At 36.6% G+C, this 19867-nt stretch overlaps 1 protein-coding gene across 1 annotated transcript; it reads left to right on the top strand.

The window, feature by feature from the left end:
- Positions 1-15741: 15741 nt before the first annotated feature.
- LOC113312820 lies at positions 15742-18905 on the top strand. Its single transcript, XM_026561557.1, has 5 exons — positions 15742-16538; positions 16646-16695; positions 16810-16946; positions 17044-17788; positions 18349-18905. The coding sequence occupies exons 1-5, from the start codon at positions 15742-15744 to the stop codon at positions 18903-18905; spliced, it is 2286 nt and encodes a 761-aa protein (XP_026417342.1).
- The last annotated feature ends 962 nt before the right edge of the window (positions 18906-19867 follow it).

Here is a 19867-nt window from a genome sequence, read left to right as displayed (position 1 = left end):
AACCGAATTTTTGAAAGCTAGTGTGACTATGCACAGTACTCACATGGAGGTAGAACCAAAACTTGTTTTGGTATAACCGTTAAACCCATGATTTGTGATTGAGAGTTCTTAATCAATCACATAGCTCTTGAAAGTCAGATGAACCAATTCTAAACTTGTTTGGAAGCGTGGTAAATCGGTCTCAAGTGTGTAAGTATGAAAGAGGACTTACAAAGTAAGGATGTCGACACACTTTGAACACGTGCATTTATGCGTATCTTTTATTGTTCAAAGATATTCCTTAACAGCTAGGAAGGAAGTAAATCCCAGGATTGAAATTAAATAAGTTAAGAATCTTTTAATTAAGGTTTTTAATTATATATGGAAAATAAGAATTAGTAATGTGCATTTGCTAGTTAAATATTTTCCAAGGAGATTTTCGGTCAATATTTTTGGACAGAGCATTCTCAGGAATTATGAAAACCGAATATGGAAATTATTATTAAATACCTTGAGAATATTTTGAATTTTGGAAATTCTTTGGTGTCCAAACTTCCTTGTCTATAAATACTTGAAGTTTGCATTTCTAGCAAACTAATCCTTCGTGACAGTAAACTTCCTCTGTTGTACTGTTACTGGTGAAGCCGCCTATTCGGAGAGGAGAGTAACCTAATTAGGCGAAACCTCTTACGGTCTCTCAATTTAAAGACTTCTTTGGGATTGAGAAGCTCTACGAGTACCGTTGGTGGGAAACTAGATAATTGCGGTTTATCTTTTGTTTTCGATTGATTTGATTGACTAACGGTGGTTGAACTTTTATTGCACCTAGTTTGTTTATGCTTGAGAATCTTCTCTTCTGATATAAGATTCACTCAAACTAGTTCGAAGTTTTGTCATGTACCTGGTTATACATGACAAGGTTGGATCCAGGATTTGATATAAACCCCTTTTGAAGAATAGAGAAATCTGATTCAGAGAACCAGCCTAAGAGGGAGAAGAGATCTAAACTAAATTCTATTTCATTAATTCATAAATTGGATAATTCCCTTACAAAGACTTACTAGCCTTATATAGCTAGGTCAAGATCACAAGTGTTATAAGCACCCTTATAATTGATAAAAGCTAAAGTACTACTAACAACTAATAACTAACTCAAATGTGATAAGGGCACCTCCTTCCAATGCCGGTACATGACATTCCACCCTTCTTGAAAACATCCTTGTCCTCAAAGATGTGAGATAAATGAACCACTTCCAAAATGGAGAGTCACCCACTAGAAGGCCAGAATCTACAATACCACTGAAAATCCATGTGAGGCCCATAAACACATGTATAACAGGCCCAGCTGCCCACTGCCCTCTTGGTTGACCTTTGAGTCTGATAGTTGAAATTATTCCCTCAAGGTGAACCAATAGAGTTGATTCTTGTCTGTTCATTTTCCCAAGGTGAATGTGCCCTTTATTCTCGTAACTCCCTGTTGAGTAGGCGCCAATAGAAACACCACTTGCAGCGTCCATCTCGACTTTGTATGTCAAGAAATGTTTTAGTTGCCCCCTTAGCTTTGTAGCTACAAAAATTTGACAAGGAATAACACACATGGAAGTAAAGCTACAGTAAACTTTAGGGTGCTTGAAAACTTCAGTTTGGATCCTCCGCACATAGTTGAATACAATGAGAAACATGAAAGTCGCAGCTGCAGTGAGATATAATATTGGTGCAGACTCGTTAACATCTCCAACTTGACTGGGAATGCTGATCATCACATAACGGAGATCAATACCGCCAATTGCTTCATGTTTCCATTGCAAGAATAACCCAAACATAAGCACAGTTAGAGCTATAAACACCATGAGCCTGAACTGAATGCTCCCCAACCCTTGTAAAATCCCAACTGGATACAACCCCTTGGTGGTGGATATACCCGCGATAAAGGATGATAGGGGCACCAGGATATAAGGCGAGCATAACACAAAGACAACAACCCTATGCTGGAAAAATTCTCACTTCCAGGTGCACGAGTATTATTATCACCACTGTTCCAACCAACTTCTATGTAAACCAGAGTAACCACGGGGCTCATAGAATGAGCAGTCAATTTTTCGTCAAAGCTGAAAAGTGAGAAGTGAGTTTTCATTGTAACACTTCGCACACTCCATAACTCAGGTATAAACAATCTGAATTTCCACCTCAAGTATCCATAAATGTGCACACCACCATCAACCATGACGAGCAGTTCTGTGATATTCACCACCTTTACAAGAAACTCGTCCCAGCCAGAAAAACCATCATTACTACCACAAACTATAGAGCTAAGTTCTTCTGGTATCTCGGTGAAAAACAAAGTAAAAACAATGTCACTTGCTATACTGCACAACCTGAGATTAAGCAAGCATAATTTGATCACAAACTGCAAAAACTCATGGCAAAATTTGTTGGCATTAAGAGAAGAAACACAGACTTACAGGTAAGTCTCTTTGAGAGGATCTGTGATACATCATTATACTGCTTCACAACAACACAGACCGTCAAAGATATTTGTGAACCACCTCCCAACTGTAAGATTAGAGAATCACAAAAACTCCATTTATGGTGATGTAGTTGATCAAAGAATTCCCTTACAATACTAGCTTCTTTATTACCTGTCACATGAAGTATCAATCTGGACCATAAAACTGTACCCTGTTGTAGTATTTTATATAACAACTTACAAACAACACCAGTCTCAACCCATGTAACCAGCATGAATGTAATCGAGCTCTTCCGTAGCAGCTTTAACGGGTATCCCAGTTTGAAAGTAAGTGCAATAACACACTTTCCATTGTAATTGGAAAACAGATTATCACCATTTTGAACAAGCAAACACACAGTTGAATACTCAATTAGCAAATCTAAGCAGTATATCCAAGCTTCGGAATTAGCTCATAAACTAATTCATCACAGTAAGCATCCATGAATAACAACCCCTTACGAACAACCGAACAACAAGTAAGGCAGAATTTAGAATTATATCTATCATAAAAATAACACCCCTCATTTGTTTCATTTTCCTTGCAACGATCAAATAAAATTCAAACATAGATAAAAATAAGGGTAAAACATTCCTTACCAAGTAATTTGTTGTGAATAATGATGATACACTCCTTTAAGATTTTAAGTTCCTCACAACTAACCTCAATAATTTTAACCTGACTTATCTTGATGAAAGCATTCGCAGTGGCCTTCGTAGCTTCATTAAATAGAGAATTCACACTATCAAATGAACCATCCTTGTATTTTCCACGATCAAATACTCTGCTAGGAAAGTTGAAACAAGAGTAAAAATATTTCTTACTACACAATTGGTGGCTGACAACATTTTCGCTCTTCAAACACAAAATATCCCTTTGAAGAATTTTAACAAATATCTGCCAAGCAGTACGAGCAACTCCACCATTATCTAACATAGAAGCAATTCGATCTCTAAACCATGAATATGACCAGTACCCAAGTTCAAAATTCGACTCCTGAACATCTTCTTCAAAGAATTCATCCAAAACATACCAAAACAAAGAATCACACATAGCAAAACGAGAAGTCCCTGTCATATTTTAAACTCTTTTCCACGATCGAATATGACACAAGAAGAATTGAGAATAATGTTTAAACACTCACCAATTGAGGTTTGATTTATCAATGTGGAGTCCTTAACATCTGTTTTTGCAGTTTCACTAAATGGACAATTCACACAATCGAATGAACCATCATTTTCTTTAACAACGCCAGCGGAAATTGAGTTAAATTTCTGAGATTCAACCCTATTGAGGACTTGAGAAGAAGAATTGAGCTAAACAGAATTAGGAATTGATTTTGCTTCTTCCGATGTAACAACACTGAAGTCTTCAGAATCACAGGGTAGAGCAACATAAGAAGGAATTAGGTCTTCGATTCCAATTGATTTAGTAGGATCTTCTTCATCCGATGACTTCGAAGTAATCTTTGAAGCTCCTACGGGATCTTCATGACTGCAGTTTTTCTTACCAAAATATTTCTCCATTGTTGAATAAAAACCTTCTTTGGTAAGCATCGTTGATGCTAAATCATCACGTTGCTTCTGCACTTCTACCAATTTCGTATTCAATTCTTCCAATTTTGATGTGATTTCCTCGAACCTTGCCATCGAATCCCTCATGGATCGAAACAGATCTTGATATCAATTGTCATGTACCTAGTTATACATGACAAGGTTGGATCCATGATTTGATATAAACCCCTTTTTGAAGAATAGAGAAATCTGATTCAGAGAACCAGCCTAAGAGGGAGAAGAGATCTAAACTAAATTCTATTTCATTAATTCATAAATTGGATAATTCCCTTACAAAGACTTACTAGCCTTATATAGCTAGGTCAAGATCACAAGTGTTATAAGCACCCTTATAATTGATAAAAGCAAAAAAAACTAATAACAACTAATAACTAACTCAAATGTGATAAGGGAACCTCCTTCCAATACCGGTACATGACAAGTTTCGACAGGGATCTTTAGACTGTTGTTAGTTCAAAAGAAGATCTTGTGATAATCCATTGTTAACAGACTCCGTTTTGTGTGTGACTGATCACAAGAGATTCAAGTAGTTGTGCACAGGTGTTTATTTAAGATCTAAGAAGATTTGAAGACAAAGAAGAGACAGAAGATTTTTGACTTGGTTATATAAATATTTGTGCGTGCACAATACTTGTTTTGGTAAAAAGAGGATCTCACTATAATCGGTTTATCCTTGTGGTAGATTGGATAGAATAGTTGAGTAGAACGGAATCAATAAGGTTCCTTGGGATTAAAGGTATTGATTGCAAAATCTTATGATTACTTTGGGTAATTGAACATAAGATAGATCTAAGAACCTGACGAAGGAGTTTATGTTAAGATAAACAGAAGAGCCTTTGTCCGACTCATATCACTTGGTTGAAGAGAGTTGATACCAAACAAATTTGTTGTTCCTTAACTGTTTGGAATACGAACCAAAGGAATTATTCGAAGTACGTGACTTATTTATAAGTTGGAGCCGTGGGAATACAGACGGAACTAGGTGAACTATAGGTTTAGTTGCTTGGTCTCAACTACACGAAGTTGGTTTATTTTGTATAGCGGCTTAATCCTGCGAGTATTCAATTCTGGACAAGGTCCCGGGGTTTTTCTGCATTTGCGGTTTTCCTCGTCAACAAAATCTTGTTGTGTCATTTACTTTTATCTTCCGGATTATAATTGTTTTATTATAATTAAAGTAAATTACACAAACGTTAATTCCTATTTACTTGATAAGAAATCCTATTGTGTTTGGTTAAGTCTGAACCCTTGTATCAAGTAAACATACTTCGTTGTTGTATTGTCTCGATCTCGTATCCATAGACGATCACACGAAGTGTGAACCGATTAGTTGTATTGTCTCGATTCAGTCCATAGAAAATCACTTTCGGAGAAAGGACTTATAGGAAGGAAAAGTTTTAGCTTGAGGTATATTTGGGTACCCTCGCTTTTCATTCTCAATTTCTTATTTTCTCAACAGATATGGGTTAGAAAAGGAGTGGTAGAAGAAGTCGTCAAATTTTCCACCGGTTTCAATAACTTAACCTACTCTAAGATTTCCTCATCAAAATCTCTATCAATATTTGTGTCACCTTTGTCAGAAAGTTCATCCAACTGTTCTTCTAGCGCGTTTCCCAGTTATCAACAGTTTCTACATCACGAGGATGTTTAGATATTCACCTAGATGTGACAGTTCTCTCAGATGAATTTAAGCTTTGAAAAACATCTGGTAATTTCTAAACTAGTACGTTATTAGAGATAGACTCGTCCATAAAAATCAGATTGCGTCAAACATAGACTTATTAGGTCTTAGTGTGTTTGCCGACTCTGATACCAATTGAAAAAGCGGGGGTATAACAACCACACCCAATAATTCGTTCGGCAATCTATATGGACTAAACTCCAATATAATTCTGAGACCACCAACTTAAAAGTGAGACTTAATCAAGAAATATATCAAATAGCGTTATCTCTTTTTATCAACACAGTCAGCAAATCGAACAGATAGAAATCTGTGAGCCTGATTGATATGAGAAATAACTTGGACGGTACCAAAGACCAATTCCCAAGTCTCAATCAAGTTATATCCAACTGTTTATGGGTGGAAACTATTTCTGCTGGTTTTGGTAATTTGGGGTGTGTGGATAAGAAATGAATCTAAACCCTAAACAAATGCACTGCACGGGAGTGCTTGTGATTCGAGAAATCAATCTGTACAACTCCGGCCTAAACCAAGAAATGGCCGTTCCAGACTTGCTTCGGTCACAAAGTGAAGGAGATGGGGTTGATCTTAGGGAGGGAAGCGAAGAAGGTGTTGATATTGTGGAGGTGTTGGTTGTGTATGACTTGTATCAGAAAGCTGAACTGGCTTGCAGAATGTAAGCTATCAGTTCTGGTGTTTGGATACGGTTGTATCAACACTTGGTTTCTGTTGTCTTGTTCTGTCTTGGAAATAAGGAGGAGAACCTATTTATACAAGTCATTGATCCTAACCCACGTCTCTCATGGGAAGTGGAGAAAGTGGAGTGATGGAGTAGTGGAGTTTCGTGTGTTAGTGTCACACGATCAATCTTGCCCACTTCTCTCATCATCACTAACCGTCCATGTCTTTCTGACACGTTCTTTTGATGGCGTGTTGTGCGCTGCACGCTGTAAACCGCCAGACCAATACCCCAGTAAGTATCCCCCAGTTTGTGACATGTTTGATGTCTCGAATGTGTGGATCGTGGGACCCACAAAAAGTAGCATGTGATGCTAGATTAAATAACTAAGTTATTTAGGAAGTCGATACTTGTGAAGTATCGTGTGTATTTTATGCAGGTAATGCATCTAATATATTCACCATGTGTGAAGTATCGTTGTTTTAAGGCTTAACGGAATAAGTCGCGGATTAAGCATCTTAAAATAGCATCACGTCCAGCCATCTTCGAGTGATCGTTTGGAGGTTGTACAGGTAAGTCCTGACTTGGCCGATCACTTTGTGTGGAAGAGTGGTGGACGGTGATTGTGGTGATGCCTCACTGGTTGCCTAACTCCTGTCTTAGGCTTACCGTCCAAGCTGGTGAAGTTGGACGGACGAGATGGCTTGCGACCCACATTTGCGACCGTCGGATAAGAGTTTAAGAGGTGCTAGAACACCAACCTTTAGCTTGGTCGAATCCAAGCATGGGACACGTTTTTGGCAGGGACGATTAGGCATGCGTGTAGACGACATGCTGGTGTAGGTGTCTGTACCTCACTGTCCCATGGAGATGCGATCTAAGCCACTCAATTTGTCTGGCAAAGAGGAGCGGCTGAGATTGATTTGCGACAGAAATCCCATGCCACAAAGGAATTGAAGACTTCACGTCGTTCCTACTTCGGGCGTGCGTTTCGAGACGACCAACCATGGTCGGTCTTGGCCGATCAGTCAGGCGTGCAGTCGGCAGGCCAGTGTACACGTCCGTACCTTACTGTCTTGTGAAGATGTGATCTAAGCCACTCAATTTGTCCGGAAAAGTTGAGTGGTCGAGATCGATTTGCAGTTGAAAACGCGTAGCCATGCCTAGTTTGGGCGCACGAATCGAGACAACCAACCATAGTTGGTCTTGACCGACTAGTCATGTATGTAGGAGGGCCCACGGTGATTGTGTTGACATGCTATGGGCCCTTTGAATCTACATCTACACCCTCCATCTATGCCTGCGAAGATGGATGGTTGAGACTGATTTGCAACACATGTGATGTGTTGCAAACCCTAATTAGTGTTTCACGTCCACGCTGCTTTGGCTGGACGAATTGGCAAGACACGCTTCTCTTTTGGGGAGGCCGACCATGTGGGGCCCACGTTGGGCCGGTGGTGAACGCGCCAATACCTGCCTGGTGGGTATGGTTCCGATCTAAGCCATCCAATCATGCCGGTGAAATTGGATGGTCGTGATCAATTTGGGACCTTTAGTGGAATTTCCTGCGACCCTCAATTCTTCACGCTGACACAAATTCGGACAAACGTATATTGCAATCTGGTCAGGTTAAGGAAGAGTCGGTCATGCAGGTAGGAAGAAGTTCCGCCGGTGTACACCACGGCGCTTGTTCGACCGGCTTTGGGCTGATCCACGCCGTCCAACCACGTCGGTGAAGTTGGACGGAAATGATGAACTTGATACTGCCATAAGCGGCCTTTGTTTGTACGATTCCTCCAAGCTGCTCCATACCAGTCTGGACATCCAACTTCAGGATGGTGTTCGGTGGTAGTTTGGGAGGCATGGTAGGTATTCGACCGACCAGAGCATAAGTGGGCCTGCTGGTGGTCATTAATGTAGTAGCCTGCTCCTGCTGAGGATCGTCTAGGCTGGTTAAATCGTGCGGACGACTTGTGTGGCCGTGATTGTTTCTGAGACTGATATGGACAGTCCAGATTCAAATATGTTTAATCGGGCTAGTATAACACACCGAGAGATGTAGCTTGGACGAGTATTTTGTGCATACCTCATTATCAACGTTTTGAGATTCATGTTACTCTGCTGAGAGCAACACTCAGTCGTCATGCCGCACTAATAATGAGAGTTCAGCGGAACAGGAAATACAAGGCTAGTCATGTATTAATTGATAACGCTATAAATTCACAGGGTATAAGAGATTGTTGCTACATGCTCCAACCTGGATGAATTAGTAAAGTGGAGAAGTATTCATCACTTATCAGTGGCTCTATCCTTTGCAGGATGTCGGCGCATAATTTTTTGGCTTTTTACAATTTTAGACTTAAATGAAAATCCACCATCAACACCAACAAACAAGATCGGATTTATCAACTGACACAACCTGTGATATTTCAATTATATAAAAAAATATAATACGGAAAAGAAATAACACAAACACGAGAAATTTTGTTAACGAGGAAACCGCAAATGCATAAAACCCCAGGACCTAGTCCAGCTTTGAACACCACAATGTATTAGTCTCCACATACCTTTTGTTGATGAAGTTCCTCCAAGCTCCTCAGTAGATATTCGTCTTTAATTGGTGAACGTCGTGAAGTCTAAAGCTCAACTACACATTCTATCCTAATCCGAGACATAACTATAAGTAGACTAGAAATCAAGTATATAGTTTGGATCAACTAAAATTGACAAACAAACTTGAGACAGCAACGCTTGCGAGTTCCACCGAGCAATGCTCTAATAAAGTTTCATACTTGTCAGAATTCAGATCCTCTTGATTTGGATACGATTATATTGATTTGTGAGATCGTCTTAGAACTCTTATACACAATTAGGTTCATGGCCTTATCAGTCTAAACATATCAATTGTGGAAGCGAAAGAGAAAAACTCTCTCTATATATATTGTTCAAGGATCTTGATTTAAATCCACTTGCAACTGTATTATGTTTTGTCCATACCGGTTGTCGAACGAAAAAGTTGGTGGTGTACTTGGTACCCTCTCATTTTCATTAGTCTCAGGTCAGATAGTGATTATGTGGTAACCTTCAGGTATTTACGTACTTGAAACTCGTTTACTAGATCTCAACCTGGGATATATCTCAACACTTATCTCTATGGCCTTATAGTTGTCAGTATTTGATAGATACTATATTTTGGCATCTATCTCCAGGTTAATTAAGATGTTAGTAATAATTTCTTGCAACCTAAGTAATTCTCAAAATTCTAAGTCTAGGTTCTTTCCTAATTAGATACAAACAAATTATTTTTTTTGTTAGAACTTGAATTGCATTGAGGTTCTTTCCACAATTTGAGATATTAGATTAATTTAGTATCAACTAATTCCCGTTAGAAAATTACTTCGGAAAACAAATTTAAACTTCAAAAAATAAACAATGTGAATACTTTTTGGCAACTACCGAAATCAAGATCCGGAAACTAGTTCACTAGTTAGATCAATTTTTGGAAAGAAAAATAACATATGATGAACGAAAAATATAAAAAATATCAACCTTTAATGTACAAAACATTTTCTACAAAAACAAAGAAGAAGAAATGAACCAAAACCAAGTTATTGAATCTGTTCATTATAGTTAGGTTTATGACTCAATAAGTTAGGTTCACGAACTCAACTAAGTTTGGGGTTCAGGAATCATTCTCTTTCCATTAGGTTCACGAACTCAAGTAAGTTTTTAGGTTCAAAAAACTTTTTCTCTTCTCTAGGTTCACGACCTCAAGGAAAAGCCTAAGTTCAAGAACCTTTCGCTCTTTTATGAGTTCACGAACTCAATACTTAGTTTCAGAAATCAATGAAAACAAAATTGAAATTTGAAGAAAATTACTTGAATAGGTTTGCACACTTTGCAAGTAGGTTCACGAACTTATACGTTCAAAACTCATGAGAGAATATTTACTCAGTTCCTAGTTTCAAAAAGTTTTCTTATCATCGAAACATCACGGGACATTTAGCCAAGAAGTTAATGTGTGATTACAACTTTCTTTGAAATTTGATTAATCTTAATTCTTTAAGTTTGCGACGATAAATAGATAGACAGGAAAATCAGTCTTTGTTACTAATTTTTGATGAAGTTCTTCAAAAGGATATCTTCGTGTGATCCTCAATCCACGAAAGTAACTTGGATAATCCTAAGACTTCCACTGCCTAATTTAATCTAGACCGAAGCTGATTTCAATAGGCTATAAATCAAGAAAGTTTTGGCGCCAAAATTTGACAACATACTTGACATACCAATGCCTGTGGGTTCAACCAAGCATTCGCTCTAACATGTTCTAATGGATAAAAACGTATATTCAAAAAAATACAACTAAGTTTTTCTCCACAATGTTAAACTTGAAATGCAAAGAAACAATGACAATGTAATTTAGGAACATGCAGCTATAGAGGGAATGGAATTTCAACCCCAATAACAACCCAAGTCCCTATCTCTAACTAAAATTCATCTCCTCATAATACTACTCCTCCAATTGGAAGGCAATTTCAAATAACTTTGACATTTGGTTCGCCTCTAATATCCAATCAGCTGATCCTCTTATAACCCCCATTTTATGAATTTCTACAAATCCCACATCTCTTTCAAACCCCTAAAGCTTGTTCGTTGATCCCTCAATATTAAAAAAACCACATGATTTTGACCGAAAACTGAAAACTCACTTGGGATAAGAAAAGAGTATCGAAGAGATACAAAACAACCAAGCACACCCACTACACCATCGCTGCAAGAATCAGTCCTGAGGTAAGTGATCAATTCTAAACTTATTACATATTGAAAAGAGGATACACTCCATAAACAAGCACAACGCCAGATTTTTCAAGCTATGATAAAAAATACAACAAAAACAAATTCGTAAAATTCAAGATGGATAAGATCTATAAGGATATTTTAACTTGTACCCACAGGAATTGAATCTTACTACGAAAGAAGACTATAAGATATATTACAAAAGTGGGATTTGGCTCAAGTACAAAGACAACGAGCACCTTAACACCTGAACTGCCACAATATTACACTTATCCTTACAACCAAAAAGATCATCATCCTTATTAGTAGAAAAAATTTTGACGATTTGAAATTATAATGTGTACTAATCAATAGAATAGTTTTTAATTAATAGTTTAGCTTTTCGTTTTAGGTTTTTTTTCGTTTAAGCGAACTTTTATTTAATGGGAACTCTAAGTTAAGTTAACTAGTTACACTTATCTAATCATTTTTTTTTGTTACATTCCTTTCACCCTCAAACCAACAACAATATTATTTGTTTTTTAATGATATCAATTGTGGTATTTTAAATTTGGAATGTAACAACTCTATTTTGAGTTATAAGAATAACTAAGTCCTCCTTAGCAATCATTGCAAGGGATTCAGCTGCTATGTTTCAAGCTGCAACTTCGTATATTTTTAACCAAAACGATCCCCTTATTGCTAAAAGTCGAGGGGTCATATTAGCCCTAAAATTGGCTCATAGAATGCAATTCAAGCACATTATTATAGTAGGTGGGTATCTCCAGTTGATAACTATTTTGAAGTATGAAATGTCGGTCACTCCTTAAAAAAATATGATGTTTGATCGACAATCTACTCATATGTTGAACGAGATGCCAATTCAATAGATCACAATCTCGCAAAATATTTACTACGTCATGGGTCTCATACATGGTGGACTTCTCCAATCCATTCGTCCTTTATCTATCAATTAGCTGATAGCTAGTCTACTTTTTTGCTTATTTGTCGTTGTTTCTGCTTTTCTGTTGTTCATACAATGCTAAACCATTTTTTTAACAATTAAATGCCATATCCATAAGGTACAAAAGTTGTTAAGGAGTCTAACGTTAGGACCCAAAATACACGCAAATCACCTTGTTCCAGTTTAATTCTGTGTAATCGTGTACCTATTGATAGCCTTATGACAAGTCATCAAAAATTTATTTAAGCAGAAAAATCCCCATTTCCCATCACTGTTACTGAAGATTGTCCTATAACAATGAGGTATCTCTAGCTGCCGACCTGAACATCAATCCGCGTGCAATCTGTTTTCATCTCATCTTCATCATGAGTTGTTTTTGATCCAATCTTCCATTTTCTTAATCACTCTGATTTAATTTAGATTCATGTTTAGATTCATTTGATTACATTTGGATTCATGTTTATATTTTTACATCTGATTTAGTTTTCTTTTCAGAATTTTCTTAATTCGGGTTTTCTTTTACATTTCATCTCTTATATATATTTTTGAGAAAGTTGTTTTTGATATGATTCACTAATCGTATGATTTGTGGTATTTCTTTGTTTGAACAGTAGAGATCCAGTGGTGGTTGGGAGCAGTAGTGCAAGTTTGATCTAATATCCTAGTCTCAACAGTGGTGTTTATCTATCATCAAGTTCCATGGAAAAATCAACCGGTAGTTGTGGAAGGTATTTAGCACTGGTACTTTTTACCATGATCTCAATTCATACTACAATCTAAGCAGAGGTGTTTTATACCAATTTCATTAATCATCAATACCAAAAACAAAACAATCACCATTACCTTCAATCTACATTCAAACTCGCCAAAACTAGTGGGGGCAATTCGGGTAATTCTTACAATAAAAAGGCGGACTTTAAGGATTTTCAAAATTTGAATCCTTACTTACCTAAATTACAGTGGTACAAATCTCCTAAAAATACTAGGGATTACATAAGAATGAGTCAACAAAATATCAGTAAGTTGGGAAAGTTCTCGGGTCTTCAGGGAAATCCTAGTACTATATTAGTACATGTTAATTCATTCTGGTTTTTCATAAACCTTCAGTGCGACAGTTCTAAGTTTGAGAAAAAATGTCTCAACTAAATCAAATCCAATTAGCTACTATAACCAAAAGGATGAGAGAAACATCATTAATCGATGAGAGTTCCAGATCAAGTTTGGCTTCTATAGAGGAAATCGACAAAGCTGCAGACAAATGGAGTAACTCGTTGATTGGAAAAATAGTTGATCCTGATGAAGTCACTTATGAAGTTGTTCAAAGAGAGGTTAACATCGTCTGGAGAAGCTATAGAAAAGTGGGTATTCATACCATGGGAAGAAACCTGTTTGTGTTCCAGTTTAAATCCAAGGAAGATCATGATGAAGGTCTCAATAAGGTCCCCTGGATTATGAGCAAATCTCTAGTGGTTTTACGTGACTATGACTCAAGGATTGATCTGCATGAATATGATTTCAACCATCAAGTTTTTTCGGTGTTGTTCAGAGGGCTCAAGCTGGAGCATATTGATGTAGGAATCATTAAAAAACTGTGCTTGGATATTGGTAGAGATATACCAAATGAAGAAAACAAGAATTTCACAGTTAGGGGGAGAGTGGTGAATGCAAAGATTGAAGTAGATTTAAGAAAACAGTTAAAAAGAGGGAACTGGCTTTTGACAGCTGCTAGACAAAAAGTATGGATCAAATATCATTTCAAGAAGCAACCAAGAAATATTTGTCCAAGTTGCTTTGTCCTAGATCATGATAAGGATAAGTGCGAAGAGATTGCTTTTAACCTGTGGATTATCAGAATGCTGGAGAAAGATTTTCAAGACTTGCGTGCTGCTAACGCACATAAAGTTGAAGTTATGCAAAGGGGTGCAGCGGGTGAAAGTTCTAATGATGGGCCTGAATTTTCTGAAGATGATGGGCTTGACCCAAGGAGGTCTAAGAGGTCCACAGATGACGGTGTTAAAGATAACCTTACCTTTATCGAACAAAATTCCCAATTCAATAACCCTTTGTTTAGAGAAAACCAGAGACAGGAAAACCTAGGTCAAGAAATTGGTGAAGTTATTCCTATGGAGAATCATACCACAACTACTGGTGATCAAGACATGAGCATGATGGATTCAGAGATGGACGAATGGGAACAAATTGAACAAAATGTCAGCCTCCCTGCTGCTGGGACTCAAAAAAATACCGCAAATCAGGTTTTATTCATTATCTTCTCAAAAAAACTTCATTTTTCTGATCTGTTTTATTTTAATACTTTGGACTCTATTTGGTATATTGGTAGTCTAAACCCTAATAGAGTTGATACATTGGAGTTGTCTACAGTCTTAGGAAACTTTTGCTACTCTGGTTTTCATAAAATGAAGATATTGTCCTGGAATGTCCAGGGGTTTGGTAAAAAATATACTAGGCAACATCCAGGAGAGTTAATTAGAGCCAATGACCCAGATATCATCTATTTGTGTGAAACCAAAACCATGAATGTGAAAATGAAGAAACTCACTGACTCTTACAATTACATGAACTATCGTTATTTTAACCCAGATGGTGCTTCTGGTGGTCTCTTTATTCTTTGGAAATATGGGATTCATATTGAATTAGTTGACTTGAATTTCAATTTCATTTCTGTTCTAGTTAATATGCATGCTAGAAGTGGTCATACACTGCTAAATTGTATGTATGGTGCTCTTGATGACCTAGGATGGGAAAGGCAGTGGAACTACCTTGATAATCTTGTTGATAGATATAATTTCCCTTGGGTTATTTGAAGTGATTTGAATTTTATAATTAGGCAGGAAGAGAAAGTTGGTGGAAACCTAATTCCCCAAAGGCAACTTAATGAAGTTAAAGATCACTTAGACTCTCTAGGTGTTTTTGATCTGAACTTTATAGGGAATCCTTTCACTTGGAGTAACCATAGGAGTGGTAATTCTTTGATTATATAAAGACTTGACAGGGCTCTTGCTAATGCTGCTTGGCTTGATTTTTTTCTCATGTTATTTTGTACCATCTTGCTTGTGTTGCTAGTGACCATGCTCCCATCTTACTTGTTACCTCTAAGGAAGATAATGATACTAGAAGACCCCTTATATTCAGTAGATGTTGGTTTAGTAATGATACTTGCAAAGATGTTATAAATGCAAATTGGAAAACCAATGAAAATGGGTCTAATGCTTACAGACATACCAAGTGTCTGTCTAATGTTAAGGTGGCACTTAGAAATTGGAACCTGAATTCTTTTGGTAATTTTCAGTCCAACATAAATGAAATACAGAAACAAATAGAAGATGTCTCTAGTAACATGTTAGACTCTACTAGTGTAAGCCTCAAAGCTAGCTTAGAGGAATCCTTAAAGTACTGATATAGTGTGAGACAGGACTATTATATGCAAAGAGCTAAAGAAAATGTGCTGACTTTTGATGATAAAAATAAAATATTTTCATGATAAAGTTAAATTTAGGAAAAAGAGAACTCAAATTGATTGTCTGAAAAGTAGCATTGGCATTTGGTTGACTGACAAATGCATGATAGCTAATGAATTAAAAGACCATTTTAGTAAGATTAGTAGAACTACAAATCCTCCTAGGGACAATAGTTTCCTTGATATCTTAGAGCCATGCATTACCACAACTGAGGATGATTTTTTGATTCACCCTCCTACTGATGAAGAGATAAAAGTCATAGCTTGGCAAATGCAACCCTGGACTAGTCCAGGGCCAAATGGCTACCCACCTGGTTTCTACCAGCAAATGTGGGATACAGTTGGTGTTGATACTACAAATATGGTTAAGAGATTTTTCCACTCTGGTTATCTTCTAAAACAGATGAATCACAATTTTGTGTCTTTGATTCCTAAAAACAATGCTCCTAAAACACCTGCAGATTTTAGGCCTATAAGTTTAAGTAATGTGAGTTATAAAATAATCTCTAAACTCTTAGCTAGTAGACTTAAAACTGTAATGGATAAGCTCATTAGTCCTTATCAAGATGTTTTTCTTTCTTCTAGGCAAATAACATACAACATTGTTATAGCTCATGAACTGGTAGATACAACGAGGAAAAACAGAACTAAATCTGGGTTAATGGTCATTAAACTGGACATGTCTAAGGCCTTTGATAGGATAGAATGGAATTTCTTAATTGATATTTTAAAAAAGATAGGTTTCCATGAATATTGGTGTAAACTTATCGAGCAATGTGTTTCTACTGTCTCAACTTATATTTTACTGAATGGTGCACCTGGAGATGTTTACTATCATACAAGGGGTCTTAGGCAGGGAGACCCCTTGTCCCCCTACCTTTTCATTATCTGTATGGATGTGTTATCTAAACTGCTCATTGATGCTGGACATAAAAATAATATTTAACTACAACTAGCCCATCTGTGAGTCACCTATTTTTTGATGATGATTGTCTTGTGTTTATTAGGGCCTCAGTCCAAGGAGCTAAGAATTTAGAGTTGATGCTTGAGAAGTTCAGTAAGTTTTCTGGTCAAGTCATAAATTTTGATAAGTCATGAATTGCTTTTAGCCCCAAAACTGAACCTAGAATTAAGTCTCAAATACTTGTTATTCTTAAAATTAAAAATTTAGGATTAGCTGATAAGTATTTAGGTGTGACTTTGATGCTTCAGAGAGATAAAATGGCAACTTTTAAGCATCTTGAGGATTCTTGTGAAAGTAGACTAGAAACTTGGCAAGGTAAATACCTTAATCAACCAGGTAGAACTGTTTTAATTAAATCTACTTTAGGGACTCTTGTTGCTCATCATCTCTCTGTTTTCCTTATGCCATAAAAAAATAACTGATATATTATATGTTATTCAGAGAAAATTCTTTTGGAATAAAAAGGGTTCTGGCAGGGGGTACCATCCTAGGAGCTGGGACACTGTGAATAAATCTATAGAACTAGGCGGTTTAAACATAAGGAAAACTGAACATCTCAACATTGTTCTCTTGGCTAAGTTAGCTTGGAGGATGTTGAATGAGCCTGATGCTTTGTGGGTGCAAATTCTTAAACATAAGTATTTTCTAAATACTAATCCTATTCATGCAGAGTGCAATGAGTCAATGTCTTGGATCTGGAAAGGCATTTGTAGGGGTTTAGAACTGGTTAGAAAGTACTATTGTTGGGAAGTTTGGGATGGTAATGCTATTGATATTTGGAAAGACAAATGGTTACCAAATAGGAATTCTCTTCTTGATGCTTCTTTTGCTTCCAGTAAGATGAAAACTGTTAACCAACTGATTGTGCAGGAAACAGGTAAGTGGAATGTTGATACTTTAAATTCTCTTTTTGACACAACTACTGTTAGGAACATATGTAATGTCAGAATCCCTCTCTCTGGTAAGGATGTCTTAAGATGGTCTCCAACCTATAATGGACAATTTAGTGTTAAATCTGCTTATAGATGTATTATGCATGAACTCTATAGTGGTGAAACTAGTAGTTTTCCCTGGAAGTCATTATGGAAATTAGACATTGCACAAAAGATTAAACATCTTCTTTGGAAATGTATGAATGATTGTGTTACTGTGAGGAGAAAACTTGCTAGGCATGTGAACTCAATAAGTATGTGATTATCACTGATCACCACTCAATGAAAAGTGCAATTTTCACCAACACATAATGAAAAGTGCGATTTTCACCCATATAATGACGGGTGAAAACTGGAATTTTCACGAATCTCATATTGTTAATTACGGGAGAAAATTTGAAATTTACCGGTGAAAATTGGAATATTTACTGAAAACTTAAATTTTTACAAATATTGCACGTGAAACCTAGAAATTTCCAAAATTTCAAATGGTGATAATCATTTTCTTGTTTTAGTTTTCATAAATCTCCCATGGTGATAATTGAGTTTTTATATTTGTTTTCGGCTACAAGAAGTAAAGTGTTATTTTACAGAGTTAATTTAGGGATTAAAATGAAGTCAAGAGTTATTTTAGGGAGTTAGTTTAGGGATTAAAATAAATCACCATATTTCACGTTTTAGTTATTTTAGGAAATTAATTTAAGGAAATCAGGAGTTATTTTATGTGAACATGAAACTGAAGCAATCAATCGTCTGTTCATTGACTGTGAAGTTACTAAAAGAATATGGTTTGCTCTTGATACTAACATTGCAGGCAAAATTGTTAATGCTAATCTGCAGGAGTGGATAGAAAGTTGGTTTCAAAGTAGAAATGATTCTGAAGTTGAACAAGAGAAGTTTTTAAAGTTTGCTAGTTTTGCCATTTGGCACATATGGAAGCTTAGGTGTTCAGTTGTATTTGATAATGCATCCGTTCAAATTTCTCAACTTGTAGCAATTATGACTAAGGAGCTAAATGAATGGAACTTAAATTCTATGAAGTCTAGGAGTGGAAGGATTGGCCCTAGACAGAATAGAACTATGATTCCCTGGCAATTGCCAGAAAATGAGTTTCACAAAATAAATTTTGATGCTTCGTTTTTGAAAGTTAACAAACACATGGGTATAGGATTAATGTTGTTCTCTGATGCAGGGCATTGTGGAGGTGCGCAGTCAATCTCGGGGATAGCTCAAGAAGAGGAACATGCGGAAGCTCTAGCAGCACTGGAAGCCATAAAGCGGGCAAAAGCTTCAGTTGTTGACAAGTTACACCTAGAAGGAGATTGCATCAACGTAGTTAATGCCATAAATGGCAGAGTAGGAACTGTCTGATGGACTAATAATACTGTAATTCAAGATTGTAGAAATCTTTTAGTCAGTTTTAGAGATTGGAGATGCACATTTGTGCATAGAGAATCTAATGAAGTGGCTAATAGCCTATCTAAAAGGGCTAGAATTTCTAGGAATGATGAATGTTGGCATACAACATTTCCAACTTGGCTGAAATCCCTTCTTAGAGATGAACTGAGTGTAAACATTTCTTAAAAGTTATTAATAAATTCTTTTTTCTTATTAAAAAAAATCAAAAACTTATTTGTTGAGCGCTTATATACAGACCAACAAAATAATAAACCGAGATCCCACTCCCCACCCACATGGACCAGCGAAGGGTCCATCTTTCGTAAGCTTTGTAAGAGCCGGTTTTTTATTTGTCGGTCTGTCAATCATTTTTGTCATGGAAAATTTCTTGTTTGGTCCTAGGCCCATAAGGTTATTTATAATAGGTTCCAACCAGATTTTACCCTTATCCTAGGGTCCAAAGTTCTTTGAAAACATGGAAATGACTAATATACCCTAATGTTTAAATACGTGTGAAATAACATACTTCTACCGAATCGAGATTTTATTTATCTGGAGGTCCAAATTTAACTAAAACATATAAAGGACCACAAATTTGAGTACATATCTGCTACATTGCTTACAAATTTGATTACATATCTGCCACACTGCTTACAAATTTGAGTACATATCTGCCACACTGCTTATAAATCTGAGTACATATCTGCTACACTGCTTACAAATCTGAGTACATATCTGAGTATATATCTGCCGCACTGCTTACATATAGAGTATGTATCCGTTGGACATATTGAACCTGTAAATGTGACCAGAATATAAAAATATTAAAACACAGCAACACAAGTAGCATCTATTTCAGTATTTCGCATACGTACTCACGGATCAAACCAAAATAAAGTGGCAAAACTATGAATAAAACAAAATCAAAAGAAGTT

Source organism: Papaver somniferum, chromosome 9 (genome assembly GCF_003573695.1).
Source record: "Papaver somniferum cultivar HN1 chromosome 9, ASM357369v1, whole genome shotgun sequence".
Classification (NCBI taxonomy): domain Eukaryota; kingdom Viridiplantae; phylum Streptophyta; class Magnoliopsida; order Ranunculales; family Papaveraceae; genus Papaver; species Papaver somniferum.
Note: the sequence above shows the minus strand (reverse complement) of the source record. Positions and strands in the feature narration are given on the sequence as shown.

Bases quoted from the DNA above. Each gene is read 5' to 3' on its own strand.
- LOC113312820 (XM_026561557.1), top strand. From the start codon at position 15,742: ATGATAGCTAATGAATTAAAAGACCATTTTAGTAAGATTAGTAGAACT. The intron at 16,539-16,645 runs GTTATCTAAACT...TGTGTTTATTAG, and splicing joins TTCATTATCTGTATGGATGT to GGCCTCAGTCCAAGGAGCTA. The intron at 16,696-16,809 runs GTAAGTTTTCTG...TTAAAAATTTAG, and splicing joins GTTGATGCTTGAGAAGTTCA to GATTAGCTGATAAGTATTTA.